Source organism: Gobius niger (assembly GCF_951799975.1).
Source record: "Gobius niger genome assembly, chromosome: 9".
In the NCBI taxonomy this organism is placed as follows: domain Eukaryota; kingdom Metazoa; phylum Chordata; class Actinopteri; order Gobiiformes; family Gobiidae; genus Gobius; species Gobius niger.
The window spans coordinates 22680609-22701383 of NC_136860.1; the positions used below are offsets into that span (position 1 = coordinate 22680609).

Genomic DNA, 20775 nt, shown 5'->3' on the forward strand with positions numbered 1-20775 from the left:
TACTCAGTTTATTACGAAAATTAATGTGAAAAAACAAAATCTAGAAAGGCAATGTTTCAACTGTATGTAGTAACACAACAATTTATGCATCTATTTTTTTACTACTCTTCTGTGGTCTAACCTTAAACGGTAGGTAATAAATGTCTCGGGCCTGAAAGCGAGAGCGGAGGGGCGGGTCCAGAGGATTGCCCTTGTACTTGGGAACAGGAATACCCAGAGCAATGACCCGGAAGTCCTCGCTCACACGGACAATTTTCCAGCTGTCCAGCTCCTCTTTGGTGTGCTCCTGAATGACAACAAAGAGATTTTACACTCACTCTATTTCTACTGTTACGGCAACCACTGCTAATATCACTGTAAGTCAGTGGCAAAAAAAATATGATAGTTGGGTATTTTTTCCAATATCTACAGGAAATGAACTGTAGGACTGTTGAGCAGTTACCAGAAGACAAAACAACTGACATAAATCATAGCTTAATCTTGAGTTGATGAGGAAACACAAAGTTGTTTTTCAGATTGAGTCCAGCAGAGTTGCGTGCAAATTACTGAAATCAACAGGTGATGGCACAGCCCTCAGTGTATGTCGGCTATACTAACTTGTAGCAGTTTGTCGTAGCGTTCTGCTGACATGAGGAAGCGTCCGTCTTCCAGCTGCATCTCCCTGTTCTCCAGCAGGTTGTTGAGCACGGGCAGTACGTTCCTCTCCGCCTTTTCCAGCCCCTCCAGCACCAGCACACGGCCCTGGGTCGCAGCCCGAACAGCACACTAGAGACAGAGATAGGGAATCAAAATCAATACAACTAAAATGTACGGCATTTATATACATACATAATAGTAAAGGCTTATTGATTGGGTAACTGTTACAGCTGCACAATTTCCAGGAAATTATTGATATTGCAATAATAGGTGCCGTGATGTCCAAATCGCAACATACTATATATAAAAAAAAATACTGAGATCTTCCATCTGACTGAGATTTATATACACTGCCTGACCAAAATAAGAGTCACCACCTGGATTTAGCTAACTGTTTTGATCTGGGGTTGCTGCAGTCGGTCAGGTCTAGGTTCAGCACACAGAGATGAAAACCTGAACATCCTGAATGACCAGGTTATTCCATCAATGGATTCTCTCTTCCCTGATGGCATGGGCATATTCCACAATGACAACGTCAGGATTCATGGGGCTCACACTATGAAAAAGTGGAGCATGAGACATAATTTTCACACATGGATCACAGTCCAGTTGTTAACCCTATTGGGAATCTTTGGGATGTGCTGGAGAAGGCTTTCCACAGAGGTCACACTCTCCCATCATCAATACAAGATCTTGGGGGGAAAACATGTGTGCAGTACTTGATCCTTTGATATTGCAGAAGCTTATTGAAATAATGCCACAGTGAATGTGTGCTGTAATTAATTAATTGTGTTTTTATTTTTTTTGTGTCTGTTCTGTGCAGTGTTTAGTATGACCATTGGAAGTCAAAAACAGTGATTTTGATCCAAACTAGCCTGAGTTTAGCTTTGGATTTCACAGGAACAGAGGCACGTAGAATTAGACTGTTTTCACCTACGAGAGCTTAGAGTCTCAACTTTCAAACGAGCCATAGCGTGTGTCCATAGCTATAACACAGAATATGCTGTGGTGCTACAAATATCACAAAAAATGGTCTGGATTGTTGGCACTCAATAGCTAAATCCCCAAAACAGCACGGCACTCAATGTGTTAATAGTTGTACATTTCTATGTCACACAAATTTGTATAAATAAAAAAATAAATAAACATGGTTTTTGCATTGATAGTTGCCATATTATAGTACATTATTATTATTAAGATCGTAACTCTAGAATGTTACCATCCCAGTATCTAAATCAAAGTGAAGTTCTTTCATTTCTGCCTTTACAAAGTGGCAGTACTAAGTGGCAGCCTGCGTAACTCTTTTCCTGAGGATGTCCTTAGAATATTGTGTTCAGCATCCTCCTTATTCCTCGTAACTACCTAAGGCAAGCCTTCATTCTTTCCCATTGAAACATAGACTGAAACAGTTATTTAGCTCTGTTTTTGACACAGTCTTCAGCAGAAAAGGAACATGTGACGTCAAGAGGCAGGAAACTTTAGCTGTCTGGGTGGACCACAGAGCGAGTGACCATGTAATTAGGTTAACATGTAAATATGTGCCAGGTTGTGTGGGAAGCACAGCCATAAAACTTTAGTGAGAAACAGATGTTCTATTTTTAACCCCTGATCCGTTTTCAGCTACAACGCTGTAATCAAATAATTGTTCAAAGAATCTGAGTGACGCAGGGCGCTGAGTGAATGGGGGACTGCACCAAGTGAGACTGTCCCAAGTGGATCTGCAGACGACCTATTTGTATAACAGCAGACCACGATTTAAAACTAACTCGATTTACTTCTCAAAATAACTAAAGGATAAGGCATAACTCTGTAGTTTAAACCGCTACAAACACATTTTGAATAATTAGCAGTTACTCTTTCAGTATTGTCTGAAGAAGTCTTTATTTTAATCAACGGCAATTGCAATGTGTTGATTTTCCCCCCAAACAACACTTGCTTACAAAACTTTTTTTTAACCTAAGTTTATTTTGCTTTTTGTAATTTTAAACAATTTATTGGACACAATGTAATTTTTCATTTTGTAGTGAAAAAGTATTCTGCCATCCCATTTGCGACATTGTATTCATTTTCAAGTAATCAGGATGCATAGAGTAATTGGTTTTAAAGAAGTTAAAAAGTAGTTGTTGCAGATAGAGACAGTGGTTTGTATTTAGCTGGATTTTAGCTTACTGTGACCCATCTAAAGCTAAGTCGGTTGTACATTTTCATTTTTATGAGAAAAATATTTTGTTAACTGATAAACCTAAACTTACTTGACACTCTCATTTAAAAAACCTTGAACTTTGGCTCTATGGCTAATGACAAATTGTAGGTAAAGATGATGATTAAAACACAAAATGGACAAAAAAAAGACTACATTTTCAGTTTATTTTCTACACTGGTGGAGGCAGCAAGCTCTTTTATTATTCCTTCTGCCATGGAGTCTCCAGGTTACTGGTTACATAAGAGCTAAGTGGGGGAGAGGCATAATTGCCGATGTCAAAAAGATAACAGTGATTATATCTATGTTGGGGGGCAGAGGCAAGGCAAGAACAAAAAGCCAAACAGGCACAAATTAGAAGCTATTATAAGTATCGCAAAGGGATAAGAAGACGGGACAAGAGCCACCTTTTGAATATAGGACTGCAAATCAGCACAGAGCCCGAAGGAATAGAGTGTTCTACATAAAGCGCAAGTGGATTCCTCATGATGACAGCACTCTTCTATTGTGAAGATCATACAGATCATAGGTACATTTTGAGCATTCTTCAAAAGCTCCAAAGCAAACACACCGTACCTCATGGTAAAAAAGAACAAGAAAAAAACACTTCATCAGCACGTTCACGAAATCTCGAACTTAACTTACTGTATAAAGGTTATGCAAGTGATGTCACAGCATCACAACAGAAGCCAAATGAGCATCAACTACATTGTTATCATTTGTCTTGACACTCAGTCCGACCCATTGAGCGTTTTGTTTAGAATTAAAATGATCAAAGTGCACACCCTCGATTCTCACCTATCAGTTCAATCAATAAAGCGATATCCATGAACTGTTACCATAGAAACAACATCCTTCTGGAGAAGGTGGGAGGAAGATGAGCCTCAGGGTGTTGAAGAGATTTCTTAGCTGTTCTTTTCAAAGTACTTTTCAAAGTAATATATTTACATCTATTATCAAACACATAAAGGATGTGGGCAATGCTGTTGCTGTTAACCACAGAAAATAAAACAGCAATGATGGTATGAGCCAATCATTGCTTCGCTACGATAGTTTAACGTTACAAGTTCAAAACATCATGTTTGTTAATGACAGAAAAAGTGTCAAGGACAACACAGATAACCAAAGCTGCAACGAGTCACTACTGCTACGTGTTGGTCCTAATTAAATGTTCCCTTATTGATTGTTTAACTGCTTCTATGTGACACAGGACAATAATTATCTTTTGTGATGTAGAAAGGAGCTGTGACTGCAACCTATTAAAGCATTTTCAGTACATGAACACTGAGCAGGTACTGCATCATCTCTGAACTAAGTACAGAGTTTTAATATTTTTACGTTTCATTTATTCTTCTGATAAAATGAAAGTGAAATGTTGAAAACTGTTGTTTAAATAATCAAAATCCAGATTTCTACAATGTAAAAAACTATCACTGACAATGTTCAAAGATCATTGCCTTCTGTTTCTTCTCAAAGATTAGCAGAGAACCTAAAGTTTTCCTCAGAGTACAGACCAGATAATGAGGGACTGGTTGCCATGGTTACCTTATATAAGTCAACAGACTGTGGGGGTGGAGCAAGACTTGATAGATCAGATGGAAGCTTGTGAGCTGAATGGAACATTGAGACTGTTCTGATTTGTTTGGAGCTTTGTGTGTGAAATTATCTACCAACATAACTATTGTCCAATCTGGGAAGGCAGCAATTTAAACTTCTCAATACCATGGCATGAATCACTGCTCCCTCAAATCTGCGCATGGCTCCTGTGTCGTCTGCGCCCAGAAGAACCTAGATGCTGTGACTGGAGGAGTCACGTAATGTCTCACGGTCAGTTCAGCGTCTCTCCATAGACACATCCCCATTCCCCAGGTAGGGTTAGGGTTAGATAATAATTAGGGGTGTAACGATATGTTTTTTGACCGATACGATACGTATCGATTTGAGGCCAAACGATTCGATATTAAACAATATATTTATTTATTTTTGGACCGATACGATTCGAGTGATACAGTGGATTTTCGATACGATATTCAATACTTAAAACATTGGATTTTCAGTAAATTAAGCAATAATTATTACAAGTAACTGAACATAAATACAACAGAAGGCATTTGCACTGGATTTTATTTAAAAATAATTCACTTCAGATTTGCTGATTACTATTATGATTATTATTAATAATAATCATAATAATAATCATAATAATAATAAGTGCTTTTCTGGACACTCAAAATGCTTTACATTGCATTATTCATTCATTCCATACTTGGTGGTGGCTACTATTTTAGCGACAGCTGCCCTGGGGTAGACTGACAGAAGCGAGGCTGCCAATCTGCGCCATCGGCCCCACTCACTCACTCACTCACTCACTCACTCACTCACTCACTCACTCACTCACTCACTCACTCACTCACTCACTCACTCACTCACTCACTCACTCACTCACTCACTCACTCACTCAGGCTTCCTGTTCCCACCTGGTCGATGTAGAAGGCCGTCCCTGAACGAATCTCTCTTCTTTGTTTCAGATCAGTCTCTGTTGTGTCCCTGGACAGCGCCACATATTCCACTTCACGCTTAGTCAGCTCCTAGTCAGAAAGATAATGGTCATTTCTCTATTTTTCTCATAGTTTCTATGAATCAAGTAAAGACTAAAGGGAGTATTTTCAAAACTATCTTTATGCACCACCCACCAAGTATTGCATGGCTATAGAGCGTCTTAGGGGCCCAGGAGGGCCGATCAGAAACATATCTTGACCCAGTAGGTCTTTCTGCATTATCCAACGCAAATGCTGGGCAACAGTCTGTGGAAGGGAGTCTGAAACTGACGCACACACATAACATTACCATTCTTAATCTGATACACATGATGAATTAATGCACAAATAAAACTGTCATACAAACACTTACTGTGTTTAAGAGGTACAAGCTCTGGGTTCTGTGGTGTTTTCAATTTGTACGAGATGTCTCCTATTGTCACAGTATCGCCTGGGGAAAAAAATAAATATATATTTATGGACTAATCCAATGCATTTTATTATTATTTTTTTTTGATTATGTTATAATTTTTCCAACACCAGTGAAAAAATGGAAAGCAACTGAAAATATCAGCAGATTTCTGAAGCATTTTCATTTATCTAAGCTTGCAGTGTTAACGAGTTACACAACTGTATTACTTTTTTCAGTAACTAAAGAATATAACAAATTACTAACACAAAATACGGGAATAAATTAGTCATTACAAATCAAGTAGCTCGAGTTACAAGTGCATTTAAATGTATGAATGAAAAAATGCCTCCCAACTCCCCCCAAATAAAATGCAGCATGCCAGATCAAGTTGGACACTGGTGTATTTATTTGTTTGTATACTTTATTGTCCAGTAGGGAACTTTGTTTTATAAGATCTGCAGTTGCATGTAGCTAAAGTAGTCAAAGCAAAACACAAGAGAATGGGGGAAAGCAAACGAAAAGGAACTGACTGCACTTTTGCTCAGTGGCTTTATTACTATATTCAGTTTTAATTTGACCAAAACTCAAAATAGTGTAACTCAGCTACATCATTGAAACAGTAATATGCAATATAAACATATTACATTTTAAAAGCTGTAATCACAAATATACAATATATTACAAAAGTAACTTGCCCAACACTGTAGGCTTGAGACAAAAACATTTTCTGTGTTTGTCTCAAGTCTGGAATGATGGACATTAAATTCCTGATAATCTACATTGTAATGGCGACTCTCAGTTTTGTGAACTATTGGGCAGATTCAGCACACGGACAGTGATTTCTGTCAATAACGCTACTAACAATTACGTACAAGTGATTTAAGAACGTATTTTGTGGTTTCATTTGGATTTGCCGCACCAGAAACAGAAGATACAATTCTTCTATAATCCTAAATTACCTTTCAAACTATCACTGCAGCAACAGCATCTCTATGATCATTTGCCACACCAGGCCACAGTGGATTAATACATAGTTATAAGGTGGAGCTAATACCTGAGGATGTGTTGATAAGTTTGACCTCTCGGGTTCTCCACATCCAGCTGCCCGCGACAGACCCCAAAATATTCCTCATTCTTCTCGCTGCCACAGCCGCAGCTGTGCCCCGGGACAGTATGTGAGGCTGCATGCTGTGGTCAATCCAGAGCCATTGGTCAAGCGTGTTAAATCTAGCTATTATTTGTGTTTTAGCTGACGTTTGGCCAGTCTTATGTCATCCACGGTCAGCTCATGCTGTCATCGTCGGAACAGTATAGTCGAGGGACTCTTGGTGCGTTACATATGTCTTTCCGTGCGGTAACTTTTTTTTAAATCACAAAGGTTCCGGCCTCAAGGGGAATAAGAGCATATACAGTAATATAGAATACAGAATATAATGTAGCCTACTGTACTGTTGCATTTGATATACCGTATATGCTAAATAAAGTTAAATCGTTCCAAATTAAGAAAACCGCAAATCTCATATTTGGGCAATGTTGTCTTGAAACGTTCATGCTAGAATCATATAATGCCAGGACATTTCAGTCATCTTTAAAACAGTAGCCTAAGGGGGGAAAAAACATTCTCACACCAAGGAACAATGTCCCCCATTATTTATATATTTGTGGGGGCGGAGTGAATTATGCTTCATAGTGCGCTTTGCTGCCATGGGAAAAGCCATTTAACGAATTTGACGTCTGTCACGTGGAGAATGATACGGCAGCAGAGCGGAGGGCGGCAGGCGCGAAGGAGAGAGCGGAGTGGAGTAGTGGTGGAGAGGACAGCGCAGGGAGTAGCCTCCACAGAGCGCATATGACCGGGGGAACCAGCGTGCTCTGGCTGCTCGCACATTCCTACACCAAGCAGCACCAGCTCAGAAGCATCTACAGATTCTTTTGTTTCCTCTCTGGAGCGGACACTGAGGGCTGGGACTATGGAGGATGTGTATCACTACACTCGGAGCCCTGCCTGGGAGGAACTGGTCAGTACGATCCACATATATCGTCTTTTATATACAATGTTTGATTAACCATTAAATCAAATTGTCTTTTGTAGTTTTGTAATAAAGTTCTTTGTCTTAACTATTGCGCCCTTTCCTGTCATTCAGTTTGTAGAGATTTGTAAGCTACACAGATCCAAGCCGTTGTGCCCATTCAACTTCTAAAGTTATAGACCTGGCTAAATAGAATTTGAAAACATTTGGAAGAGACAAACACATTTGCAATAGTTAGCCACTTACTGGAGCAGATGTTGTTTGGTTTGACTAAAGTTTATTTTCAACTTTTGTGTGTGTAGTTTAATTTTTACAATGCGCAAATATTGTATGGATACCAGATAATTTGGTGCGTTATCCTGCTTTTAATACTAGTGAAACATTGTGCTTCCAATGTCAACCACCTTATCCCTATGGCATGCGCTATTGCGCGCCTTTTACGCACATATTACCGCACTTTGAAGTGGTGTAGCCTCTAAGTCAATGTCTATTTGTTTTGTACTAAAGTAGCGCGTGGTGTGTGCGTAAAGCAGCCACTAGGGTCTGCCATGCTACGGACATGTCCTCGGGAGAGCGGAGTAGATGAGGCGGTCTCTAGTCAGAGTGGACTGGCTGTGCAGGACAGGAGCCATATCTCCACCGGACAAAAGGAACCTGTTGGTTTTCTTTCGACCGCCGAGTCCAGCTCTGTTCAGTGTCGATGAGCGATATGTTCCATCCTCTATGCAGCCCACACACACTCCAGAAAACACGGTCGTCTTTATCACAGCAGTGAGAGGAGATGACAGCGAGGACAGTCGACTCGCAGCCGCTCTGTAGCTCTCGGAGGGGAGTCGATGTGGATAAAGACAGGACTAATTCCGAATGTTTTTGTCCCTCAATGCGACAGGAGCCCGAAAAAGGATCTGCGTCCTCCGTGGGCATCCATGCCCATGTGGTGGGGACCGCCGCCGGCTCCGGAGCTGCGGACGAGTCGTCAGACAGCGACGCGGAGCAGGAAGGCCCCCAGAAACTCATCCGAAAAGTGTCCACCTCAGGACAAATCAGGAGCAAGGCAAGTCTTATCTCTTATAATTGTTGTCAATGTGCGAGCGTTCGTGTTATTTGTCATTACAACCAATAATCACTTCAATTAAAATGTTTGGAGGCTGTTTAATCTTGCCGGTAATATAAAATATGATTTATGACAAATAAGTCCCTGTTTGAAAAGGAAAACAGCCTGCAAAGAGTGTACAAGAGTACTGTTGTTGTGGCAACTGTTGAATGCTCCAGAGGTGTGCAAGAGAATAAAACTATCCCAGTATTGTCCAAACATGCAGTCAATATACACGTGATCATATATGTACATATATATATATATATATATATATATATATATATATATATATATATATATATATATATATATATATATATATATATATATATATATATATATATATATATATATAGCACACACTTTATTTTTTACAGCAGAGCGATCACATTCATTTTGTGATCTCCCTGGAGCATCCCAATGTAGACTTTATTTGTGATATCATGTATGTTTTCTTTCCTCACTTATCTGTTGCACTGTAAATGAGTTCTGTCTCCTCACACCAATGGATCCACTTAATTATTGACCGCTCCACTCCACCCTTACCTACATTATTCACAATGGGATATATTTAGAGACTCCGGACCGGGTGATACCCTCGTTATGCTAATCAACCAGGGCAGGATACTCACCTCTCACAGTAGATGACAGGACATGCAGCTTTTACTCCATGCTTTGTGCTTAGTATATTATCTTGAATAATAATGTATCCAAGAAAAGTTAATAATAATAATCATTTTAGAGTTATTTTTGCATATTTGATTTGATGTTTTTGGGCATATATGCAAATACTGGACACATCACAATTTTGAGTATTTGAAAAGTGACTAAATAAATAAAAACAAACATCAGCAACAACATACATTTATAAACTTGCTAAAATATATGTTAATTATCAAATCCGGAAGGAGCATTTATCTGATATTTTCAGCTATTTCTATAAAGGCCAACATGTCAAAGTGAGTCATGGGTGACATAGAGCAACGGTAATCATCATGCTTGTGTGTTGACACTAGCCCAGGTCCGAAGGACGCCGTGTGGGTCAGCGAGGGTGATGATGTTCCTAATGGATCATGCAAGTCGGGCTCAGAGTGTTGTTCCACTGACTTGTTTGCGCAGCTCTTTGTATGCAGTGTATGCATGTTACTCATCACACTGTCTGTGTCCACTCCTCGCTTCTTCATACTGTATTTCTGTACTGCTGCTACAGAACTATTTGTGGTACATGGAAATAATTACTTTTTGATGTTGTCATTTATAAGTGCTTCACTCTTCACTTTATATTGACATGTAGGGTGGAGTTATTTGCCGAGTTAATTTGTTATTTTGCCCTTTGAATCCTGACATGGGACACTTTGTCATTTTATCCTCGATTGCCATAAAACTGACCTCTTGTGTCTTATTACTTTATTTTTCTAATGTCCTTTTTAATCCATAGTTATTGTTTGTTGTTAAATTTAAAATGTTTACCTCAAATTACCAACTATTGCACTCAATACTCAACAATAACTTCTCACAGCTCACTATATACTTCCTATTGCGCTATCAAAATAGAGAACAGCAAAAATGCTCACTTGTCTCGTGTTTCTTGTAGTTAATTGGGCATTCATATTTTGCTGATGCGCACCATAGCTAAGAAGCCACTTAAAAACCCCTCAAGGCAGATCAATATATCGACAGCTATGAATGCTTTTTAAATGGTTTGCCGCTGCACTCATGTGTTGCCGAGGATCATTTTTCCTGCAGCCTTTGTTCCAGGATTTCACTAGGCTGGTCGGGCTGTAATAGAATTTGACAAAACATTATTGGAACTTAATACTCCATCACAGAGCCATTAAACACTGTCAGTTATCCATCATGGATTGTAGTGTAGCTGCAGGGAAATTAAAGACGCGATAGAGACCATCACCTGAAATGAGAGACTTGAAACTTGAAAGGGGACCAGACGTGGGTAAAACATTGCTTTAAAATATATAATTCACTCAAGTAGAATTTAAAGTTAGTGAGCAAAGTATTTTCTCAAGTAATGGTAAAACTTGAGAGCTGAGTAACTTTTTGAGCTTAAAAGTCTGATTTATTGCTTTTACACATAGTGGAACAGAGAAAACATGAAATTCAACACATGCTGATATTTCCAAACAATACAAATAATAATAATAATAATAATAATAATAATAATAATAATAATATCATACAACTGCCACAACATACATTGGCAAGTCCCATAAAATAAAGGACTTTTAGTTAAGCACTCAAATCCCCTCCTTTTCTTCTTAAGTTTATGGATTCACCCACTCGATCCTGAAGAGCACCCGTTTTTGATTTGAACTTTGTTACACACTGATGCACTCACATTAATAATAATAATAATGAGATACAAATGTAAAGTAATAAAAAAAACTGTCCAAAACAATAGGTATTTAAGATACTTGTTTTTATCTAATATCTCTGTATGTTCTGTATTGTTGAAAGTATTGCCTGAAAATATACTATGTTTGCGCTATTGAAAGTTTATCTATTTAATATACTATGTTTGTTTGAAAACAGGAAACAGAAATATATAATATAATACAGAGGAGAAAACATGTTTAAAAAACAATTGGTCAGAACAAACTTTAAAACCATTTCAGTTAAAGGGGTCGTTTTGTGGAATGGTTTCGGAACATGTGGAATATGTATTTATTTTTTAGTTTTGTTTCAGTTTTGATGGGTAGAAGTTGTTTTGTAACTAGGGTAAGTGTAATAAGCCACGGCTTCAGCCTACACCTTTTCGGTTTCCCTTCTTGTTTGCAATGAATTTGCTGTACATACTTGTACATTTGTTCTATGTTTTGTAACCGAATAAACCTTCATTCATTCATAAACAGAAAGTAATAGTAATATGACACTTGTACATAATAGTACAAGCATGATAAAAGTACTTCAGGAAGTACAATCACATTTTTTTTTTTAAGGTACTCGAATACATGTAATTGAGTAAATGTAAGTAAGTACTCGTCTGATGGGGAGGCGGTCTAAAAAATTGTTGCTAATTCTGTTGCTGGGTGATTGAAAGCAGAGCGCAGGAGCCGCTACTGCTGCTTAGGGAGTTTGAAATGGTCTCTAGGGCTCCACTAACAGTATGGGAACTGGTGATAAACCTTTATCAGTGATTTTTCTCAAATCCCCATATACTGTGTAAAAGCTAACAGTTTCAATCACCCAAAAAATCCTAAACAATGTATCATTTTCAGAATACTCTTTTTAATAAAGTAGTGTTTTTTGTATTTTATAATTCTTCCTGAGCAGTGCATTTGTAATTTTCAATAACAGTAAAGAACATAAGTAAAAAAGCACAAAACTAGAGACACATTGCTTTATGTAAAGTTGTTGTAAGTTGCATCGATTGCAAGCAGTAGCTGTGAGGATGACAGAGCTGAGGCATTTTGGAGACATAAAGAAGAAACAGAATAGGTAGTAGACAGGAGGCTATAGGTAAGACACAGGTTAAGATCAAGGATGTAATAAAACAAATATGCGAGAAATGTGAACTCAGAGGACAGAGAAAGATGTGCAGAATTGTACGGATAAACAAAAGTGCTTATCTCCTCCTGAACACTAATTCCATCGGATGTCTCACCCTCCCACCGACAGCTCCCTAAATATCCCCTGTACCACCTAGATACATATTAATAACACTTGTTACTTGGCGCTGTAGCAAAGCACAGACAGATCGCGACAAGGGAATCGCCCCTTTCCCACCTCTTGCTTTGTAATTTTCCCAACACGGTGGTGAAATTTTAGCATGTGGTGGGAGGATGTAGAAATGTTGCAAATTGTGATTAAATTCAACGGCGAAAATGAATACGGCGCTGATTTTTCAGAGAGGCTTGAGGAGGAGGAGGGTGGTGTGGGAAGAAAGTATTTTACATTTCAGCACTTGTCTGTCAAAGAATTGATTGTTGTGCCCCAGAGGCACTTCTGACTCGAGCACAAATGACAAATGAGTCAGGGATAGAGGTTTAAATGAACATAACAGTGTGGCATGACAGTGGGGGTTTGAGAGGGAAGACATGATGCAAAACTGTTTATTTGTGCAGCCCTTGTTGTTTTTCTTGTCGAAATCGTTGAAAGTTACCGTACTATGGATTGGGCCTTTGTGTCAGCCCTTACTCCCCCTAACTGGTCCTGTGGTCAAAGTATATAGAAACTCACTCTACTCCTATAGATATCTGATTATTATTTGTATAAAAACTCTTAAGTGTCACTTTTAAGAGACCATGGTGATTGTGTGAATGTGGACATCTGGAAGTTCATACATGGGCAAGTTCTGAAAGTAGCCACTGTCTGTTAAACATCAACAAGACACGGCTCTTCTTCTACAGTTGTTCACTTCACTGGTCTGCGGTAGTTCGCCTATTGTATAAGAGCAAGTTCGTGTGTCCCCCCCCCCCCCCCCCCCGTCACTGTCCGCGCAGACTGGTGTGGGTGTATGAGGTACGCGGAGCTCAGGTTACTCATTTCTCTTTGGCACAGGACTAGCTTTCTGTCTCACTATTTAGCAGCAGAGGCAAACTATTTATAGCTCACTTCTGGCCTACTTGGCAACAGGAAGGAGATGAAGAGAAGGAAAGGAACTATGGAGGCCAAGGAGGGACAAAATATAGAAAGTGGAACATTCAAATAGAGCAAAGCCTGTTCTGATCGTGTGCTGCTCGGGCTGAAAAAACATATTTTGAGGTAAACAGCCCCTTTTATTTTAGACAAATTGTGCACTGTCTTAGATCTGCTTGTGCACGGTGTGGACATTTGTAAAATCAAAGTGCAAGGTATTAAAGGAACAGGCCACTGTTTTTGCACACTGAGATGCAGTATGTTCTTACCTGAGCTTAGACGAGTCTTTACGCGTGCGCTCAGTCACACAAAAACACCAAAGATGTTGTTAGCATTTAGCCTCTCCTCCTCTCCTCTATATCCTCCTCTACTTCGATGTCCACGCAGTAAAGTGAAGATATTACTGCACGGATGTCGCAGGTGTCCTCCTAAGGTGTTAATTACGCCTTTCAATATAGTTCCCCTTTTTATTCTCTCAGAAAATCAATGTTTAATTTTGTGTAACTATACTTGGATTGTGTAACCGCTGACGAAACCGTATTTAAATAGGAAAAACATGGAAGAGTTTGGTCGCTTCTCGCTTCACCCCCGTTTGGCCCCATAGAGGAGAGGAGGAGAGGCTAAATGCTAACAACATCTTTGGTCTTTTTGCGTGACTGAGCGCACGCGTAAAGACCAGACAGTTACGCATCAACTCGTCTAAGCTCAGGTAAGAACATATCTCGGTATGAAAAAACAGTGGCCTGTTCCTTAAGCCATGGGGGAATTTGACTAACTATAGGGATTAACAGCGGTTTTATTTTTGGCAATTATAAGCTTTAGTAAAACGGTACACATCAGTGATGCGCGGGTTGATCCGAAATGAGGGGGTGCCTGCGGTTACCCGCGGTTACGACTCATCCAAAAATATTTTTAATGATATTCGGGCCGCGGTCGGTCGGGTCGTTTGAAATAAAGATGCCAATTAAACCTTTATAATTTATGTAGTACTAGTCTGACAAAGCTACTCTATGTGTCCGAAATGTGTCTACAATATATTTGTGTGAGAAATCAGACGGGAGGGACTGTGAGAGTCAGAAATGAGTTACCTAACAGTTTCATCACCGTAACCTCCTTTCACAATTTGTAAAGGAAAGAATTAGTTTCCTCAGCTTTAAAAAGATAACGTATTTGCAATAGCTGTGTACAACTACATGTAATACTACAACACTCAAAAACTGAAATGTTAACATTAAAGAAATGCATTTTGTCATGTTTTTTTTATCTTTAGTATTATGTTAGTTGTAAGTGACCAATTTTAATTAGATTGAGTCAAATTAAATTGCATTTAAGATTTTTTTTGAGTAGGTTAGATGCTACTTCCTACAGAACTCAAAGTCAAGGCATGTAGCTATTTTTGGACCTTTGATCGTCCATTTTCATCAGGGTAACGCTCAAGAAAGAATTTTTATTACAGATGTTTATTGTAAATCATTATGTATTATACAGCTTTTACTCATTTTTCAGTAGTTAAGCTCCAAATGAGGAGATGATTTTATCTGCCATGTCTGTTTTTCAGCCTTAGTGTGATTGTGCTTGGCAGCAGCAGCAAAGGCCTTATAGGGAAGTGAGTGTTGAGGTATTTCACCTTAATCCACTGCAGGAATTCAGTCTTTAAGCTCTACCTTCCACAAGAGAAGAGAGAAATCTATAGTGGAGGGCTGGATTTGTTTTGTCTTTCTATTGAAGAAACATTGGAAAATGAATGTGAAAAATGAATGTTAAATTGCAATAATAATTTTTTAAAAAGAACATCCTAGTCTCCCCTAAAAAAAACCTAAGACAAACATAACATACACAAACATATTGTGAAGGATGATGCTTTAAATATCATTTTTAATATCAGTTTTATGTCCCTTGTTGCCACCAGACGTGGTGTGTCCATAGCGTGCCTCTTGGTGCTTGTATGTTATGCTCTTTAGGTTGACACAGCTGGTGGGCAGGATGTCAGCCCGTGTCACTGTTAGTAATTCTCCCCTTAGCATGAAGCCCCCGCACTGCTATAAAAAGCCTGGGTGAATGCGTGTTGGTAACTGGTGTTCATCCAAAAGTGTATGAATTTTACTTTTGTAAATAAATCAAACTCAAAGTGATTATTTGCTGCTGCCTTTATATTTGTTTTGGATGAATTATGTTGTTTCTGCGCTGATTGTGTTTTGTTTTGTTCTGTCTCTGTCTCTTTTTAGACAAGTATAAAAGAGGGATTGTTGCTCAAACAAACCAGCTCCTTTCAGAGGTGGAAAAAGCGTTACTTCAAACTGAGAGGCCGTACTCTCTACTATGCCAAAGACGCTAAGGTAAGCATCCGTATTGTCGCACTTTCTTCATTTCAGGAAGAAACACTCGAGCTGCCATTTGTGGTTTAATTATCTTAAACATACTTCTTATTTAATTAGCATGTTGAGTTTTCTTCTAAACTAATCCTTGGTTTGCTCTGTGCATGTGTGTGCACGTGCACCAGTCCGGCAGTGCTGTGGCACATTGGCAGGAGCGGGCACTTCACAGAGTTTCCCAAAGCCGTGTGTGCTGGCGAGTACTGTCTGTGTGCTGGACAGGGGCGCGTGGCTCGCCCCCACCCTTGGGTGCCAGTGGATCTGAGGAAGGCCTTGTGGGAGTCCGGGTCAGCAAAGCTCAGTCAGGGTTAAGGGTCAAGGGCAAGACCCCACCAGATGTCTTTATTATCTTATAAGAGCAGCATTCATGCCACATGAAAGAGGAACATGCAATATAAACAAGATGCATTTTTCTTAAATGTTTCCAACTTCTGAGTCTGTCAATTAATTTGTCTAATTTTCCTGGGTGTGGGACCAGCACAGGCCTCTGCCTTAACATAAATTACAGACTGTTCTGGAATCATTTAAACTTTTCACAACCTCAAAATATTTACCCGATTATCATATGGCAAGAATGTCTGGATAAGGAATCATAGTGTGGTAAAGCAGTGCTAAGCAGAGATGTAGTGCCTAAGTCGCAGACTCAGATTTGTGAGTCGTTCTCCAAATCAATTCCGGGACTTAGGATTCGACCTAGACTTCTGAGTTTCTGAGCGTAGTGACTTGACTTGAGGTTTAGGTTAGAGGACTCGGACTCGGACTCATCCTGGACTGATTTGACTTTATAATTTAATCCTCCGCCATATAACCTCTCAATATATACACTTTTAAAAACAAGCTTTAAAATGATGTGTTTTAGTTCAAAGGTAAAAATACTATGATGGGTCCATCACAAGGTTTAAAGTGAAAGCAACTTGACTTGGACTCAGACGCTAACTTTTACATTTAGAACTTGTAGTGATTCAAACTCAGACAATGAGGACTTGAGGGTGATTTGGACTCCGATTTGTTGTGACTGCTACATCTCTGGTGCTAAGCTTGAGCTTAGGTTGAGATAAAACACACACTGTGTTTTGCTGGTCCTTCACTTAAAGCCATCCATTTAGAAATCATATTCATTTTGATATCATCACATGGTAGTTTTTAAGCATTCTCATTTTGTTGCATCTTTAGAAAGGCCCGGCTGGCTCTGCTGTCCTTTGCATAAGAAGCTCCTCAATGATCTAACATCACTTTAGATTAGATCTCTGGACCAGTAGCTAAAACCCTACTGTCAGCTTGCATTACAGACATAGCCCAGACCAGCAGACTTGTAGTCCGACGAGTGGGCATTCATGTGTGTGTAAAAATGAAAACATATTTCCAAGACACATGGGACACTACAGTAAAGCCGCCAAGAGAGCAGTAACTTCTGGTGAGTGTTGCTGTTGGCATGCTCCTCACTCTAAGCTCACACATTGATACACTTGTAGGCATTCACACTCATACTAGCAGCGTGCCTGAGCCATGCACACACAGTATTGGCTGAGGTCCCTCTTTGGCCGGGCCGGGGACAGCGTCATTATCTGGGCTTTCCTCTGACAGCTGCAGATCCCCTCTACACATACACTCAGGCGCAGGGCATTCCTGTGAGTGACGGCACTGCTGGCCTGCTGCCCTTTAGGAGCTCAAGTCTGGATAACAGAGATGAAAGATATCAGCTTCCTGTTCGCAAATGAGTCTGTATGCGTTTCCCATCAGATGTAAGCCGCTTCCCAAAATGAATGCCTATTTTCAGTGTTACAAGATGGAAAGGGGAAGTCACACATAAGCATCTATAACTGTATTATTCTATTATGTAATGGCTTGCTTTGGCAACATTACACTCAAACATCAAAAAATTTGAGTACAAGCTAAAATCAGTTTGTATTCGAAGTTTGGTTACAGCAATAAAAGAAATGCATAGAAAAGTGAAATATTTTGAATCTGGTGTAGTGGTGATTTTTGAGAAGCATTGATAAATTAATTTGACCACAATCATTTTTTCGTTTTGTATTTATTTTATGCACATATGCACACATGCACTAAAAATTTCTATTATATTCAAATTTATTGATGTTACAGTTGTTTTTTTTGCTTTGGATTTGACACTCACTGATTCCATCTCTAATGCAAGTTACATTTAAAAGCTGTCGCACACGTTTTCATGCATTCTTCTCCTCGTGTTTTCTGCCCAGTCCCTTATTTTTGATGAAGTGGACCTGTCGGACGCCAGTGTTGCAGAGTCCAGCACCAAGAATGTCAACAACAGCTTCACAGTGAGTGCCTTTTACGTTTCGCATCCTTCCACACATTTACTGTTGCCAGAATGAATCCATGTGGGTCAAAAGTCAAAATTTCATCATATGAGATACATAGAATAAAAATGATGTTCTCTTTCAAACCTTTGGCGATAAATCAAGCAAACATGAAGTTCACATTTGGAGGGGAGGGCAGAGCTCAATGAAAGTTCAGCCCTGCGTTGTATTTTAGCACTATACCAATAGTTTTTCATCATTATTTTGTCCTTTATGTGATATACAGCTCTCACTATTTTGTCACTACATCGTCATATTGTGTGTCTTATTCACATTGAACTTAGCGTGCCAACGTAAAATTAGTGTTTCGAACCCTACTATGGATATATATATTGTACCCTTGGGCCAGACATGTCTCTGACCATTTCTGTGTGTGTGATTGAGTGACTGATGATGCAGAGGGGCTTTAAGGGCAGAAATGCAAAAATGCTTCCTTTTCTGACTGAGGAGAGAGGAAATAGTTGTACACCAAACTCATTACATGACTCATAAGCTGATTTATTATTTTTGAACCCTCAAAATAAATACTGTGTTTATCATCACCACTTGCTGTTAGTCAGATGACTCTGGCAGCTCTATTTGTAGATAGTGTAATAAGCAGTGTAAGTAGACGGCAGCGTGGTGTGGGAGGTGAAGGCTATTGAGCTTGAATGATCCAAACTGAAATCACCAGAGTGTCTTGTCCTTTCTATAAATGTCTCGACTCTCCCGCGCTGTTGCTATATTAAGAAAGGTGTAGGAGGAGAGCAGGCAGGAGAACAGTGCCTTGAACTGAGCTATTTTTAGCATCACAACCAAATGCTCCGCTGACTGCTCAAGATGGCTTATGGCCGCCATATTCATAAATAAGATTATATGAGCTGGTAGTACATATGTGCGGCACGTGTGTGACTGTGTGCTGAGGGAGATGAGGACTGGACACTTCATCATTTACAAAATGATGAACAGGGAAGGATGATGGTTTAACTGATCGTCAAATTAATAAATAATGGTATTATTGTGTCCTTTCCCTTTGAAGTTGTCACAGAAAACCATCCACCTCATTTAACCTCCTGTCATTTATGCATTGATTTTGCATTTTCACACAGGAAACTTCTTTCTGATATTCTCAAATCAAATTGATCAAGTGAGCAAGTCAATTCAACATAATCTCATGGCTTTTACTCTCGGGAGCTACAGTATCTCCTTTTATCTGAGTAGATTCCCAGCTTTCTACATTTATTCCCTTGAGTCACAATTTAGATACGTTTTCTTTAAGCATGCTGAACATAATCTGATAACAATTAGGTAAATATTGCCATATGAAGTGGAACCTCAAGTCATTTTTTTTTATTGTGTTAAAATAGACTGTCATTTTGGCTAAAGAGAGTAAACTCCTCCTAAGTAGTTGCACAAACTTGTATCTTTGAAGCATTAGTAGATCTTTTCCATTCCAAGAATCTTATGGATAAGGCTGGTGACCTCTGGTGTTAATTGGCACCACATGAACTTCTGTTTATCGGGGCTTGGAGCTGGCAAATGGACAACAGTGCTGCCATTGAAGCCTATGTAATATATTTAATGCCCTTCACTTTTGTACTAATCTGTCCTTCAAAACAGTTTTGCAATATTGTGCTTAAAAAGCTTTTTAATCTACTGATTTGATCAAGGTAAGACTTTTGTACCCACTAGACATGCACAATTTATCATCACACTTAACTGTCTACACCGAGATTAAAGGAGGGCACGGGCATGAAGTAGTTTCACAGTGAGCTTTGAGTTGACTGCAGTCAAGGGAAAAACACAGCAGCAAGGTAGAGCAGTTGAGGAAATCCTAGAGTGATGTCACTGCCATAGCCGAGTGCATTAGCACACACACACCATCCCGGGGGGAGAGAAAGAAGCGGGTAGAGCGAGACAGGAGCCAGAGCTAGAAGGAGCATGGTTATAGACAACATGAAGACCGGACAAGACTCACTGGAGTGGAGGAGCGTTTAATATCCACAAGGTAATTTGTTTGCGGTTTGCCTGAACATGTGTGGTTTTGTGGTCTATTCAGCGCTTTGACAGGGGGAGTCTCTGGGCTGGTTTACGTGATCACGACAGAACAGACAGTGGATGGGAAGGGGGACACTGCGGTGGAGACAGTGTGGGTGTAACTGCTCATCATGTAGTATCCTGTCCTACCCTATTACTGCTGTCATGTGCACAGTATGTTAGGAATATTACAATCGGGGCATCTGGCTGATGTTTGCGTCTTTCAAGAAACCTTCAGATGTAACAAAAACAGTGTTGTTATGTAACCACCAAAGTGTGCTTTTTAGAATGTGCCTAAGGAATGAATTGTGTATTTCCGGCATTTCTCACTTGGAGATTTTGCTGATATTGACAGATGCATTTTTAGCCAAAACCCAAGACTTTTTCATAAGGTGGAATTAAAGTTAGCTCTTGTCAGTTAACATCATTTGGAGGACCATGCAAAAGGTACTGGTAATGTATATGGTACATAACCAGTGGTACATAGTGATCAAGTTGTTGTTATTGTTGATTTAACCAGATAACTAGCTCTCGCTGATCTATATTC

At 39.4% G+C, this 20775-nt stretch overlaps 2 protein-coding genes across 3 annotated transcripts in view; one reads left to right on the forward strand and one right to left on the reverse strand.

Annotated features, from left to right (window-relative positions):
* vwa8 (von Willebrand factor A domain containing 8) overlaps positions 1-7094 on the reverse strand; it is a 37328-nt gene extending 30234 nt beyond the window's left edge. Inside the window, exons 1-6 of the mRNA XM_079562420.1 lie at positions 6840-7094; positions 5747-5824; positions 5530-5660; positions 5314-5424; positions 598-765; positions 122-286 (exon numbers count right to left, since the gene is read on the reverse strand). Of these exons, the coding sequence (XP_079418546.1) occupies positions 122-286; positions 598-765; positions 5314-5424; positions 5530-5660; positions 5747-5824; positions 6840-6972 (786 nt within the window). The 5' untranslated portion in view covers positions 6973-7094. The remainder of the gene's footprint in view (positions 1-121; positions 287-597; positions 766-5313; positions 5425-5529; positions 5661-5746; positions 5825-6839) is intronic.
* Positions 7095-7542: 448 nt separating this feature from the next.
* Positions 7543-20775, forward strand: part of dgkh (diacylglycerol kinase, eta) — a 38286-nt gene continuing 25053 nt past the window's right edge. Inside the window, exons 1-5 of one of the 2 annotated variants that reach the window (XM_079563561.1) lie at positions 7543-7803; positions 8705-8869; positions 15730-15840; positions 16005-16163; positions 18093-18173. In XM_079563561.1, the coding sequence (XP_079419687.1) occupies positions 7756-7803; positions 8705-8869; positions 15730-15840; positions 16005-16163; positions 18093-18173 (564 nt within the window). In that variant the 5' untranslated portion in view covers positions 7543-7755. Of the gene's footprint in view, positions 7804-8418; positions 8870-15729; positions 15841-16004; positions 16164-18092; positions 18174-20775 lie in introns of those variants that run through there. The other variant, XM_079563560.1, reaches the window with a different exon arrangement.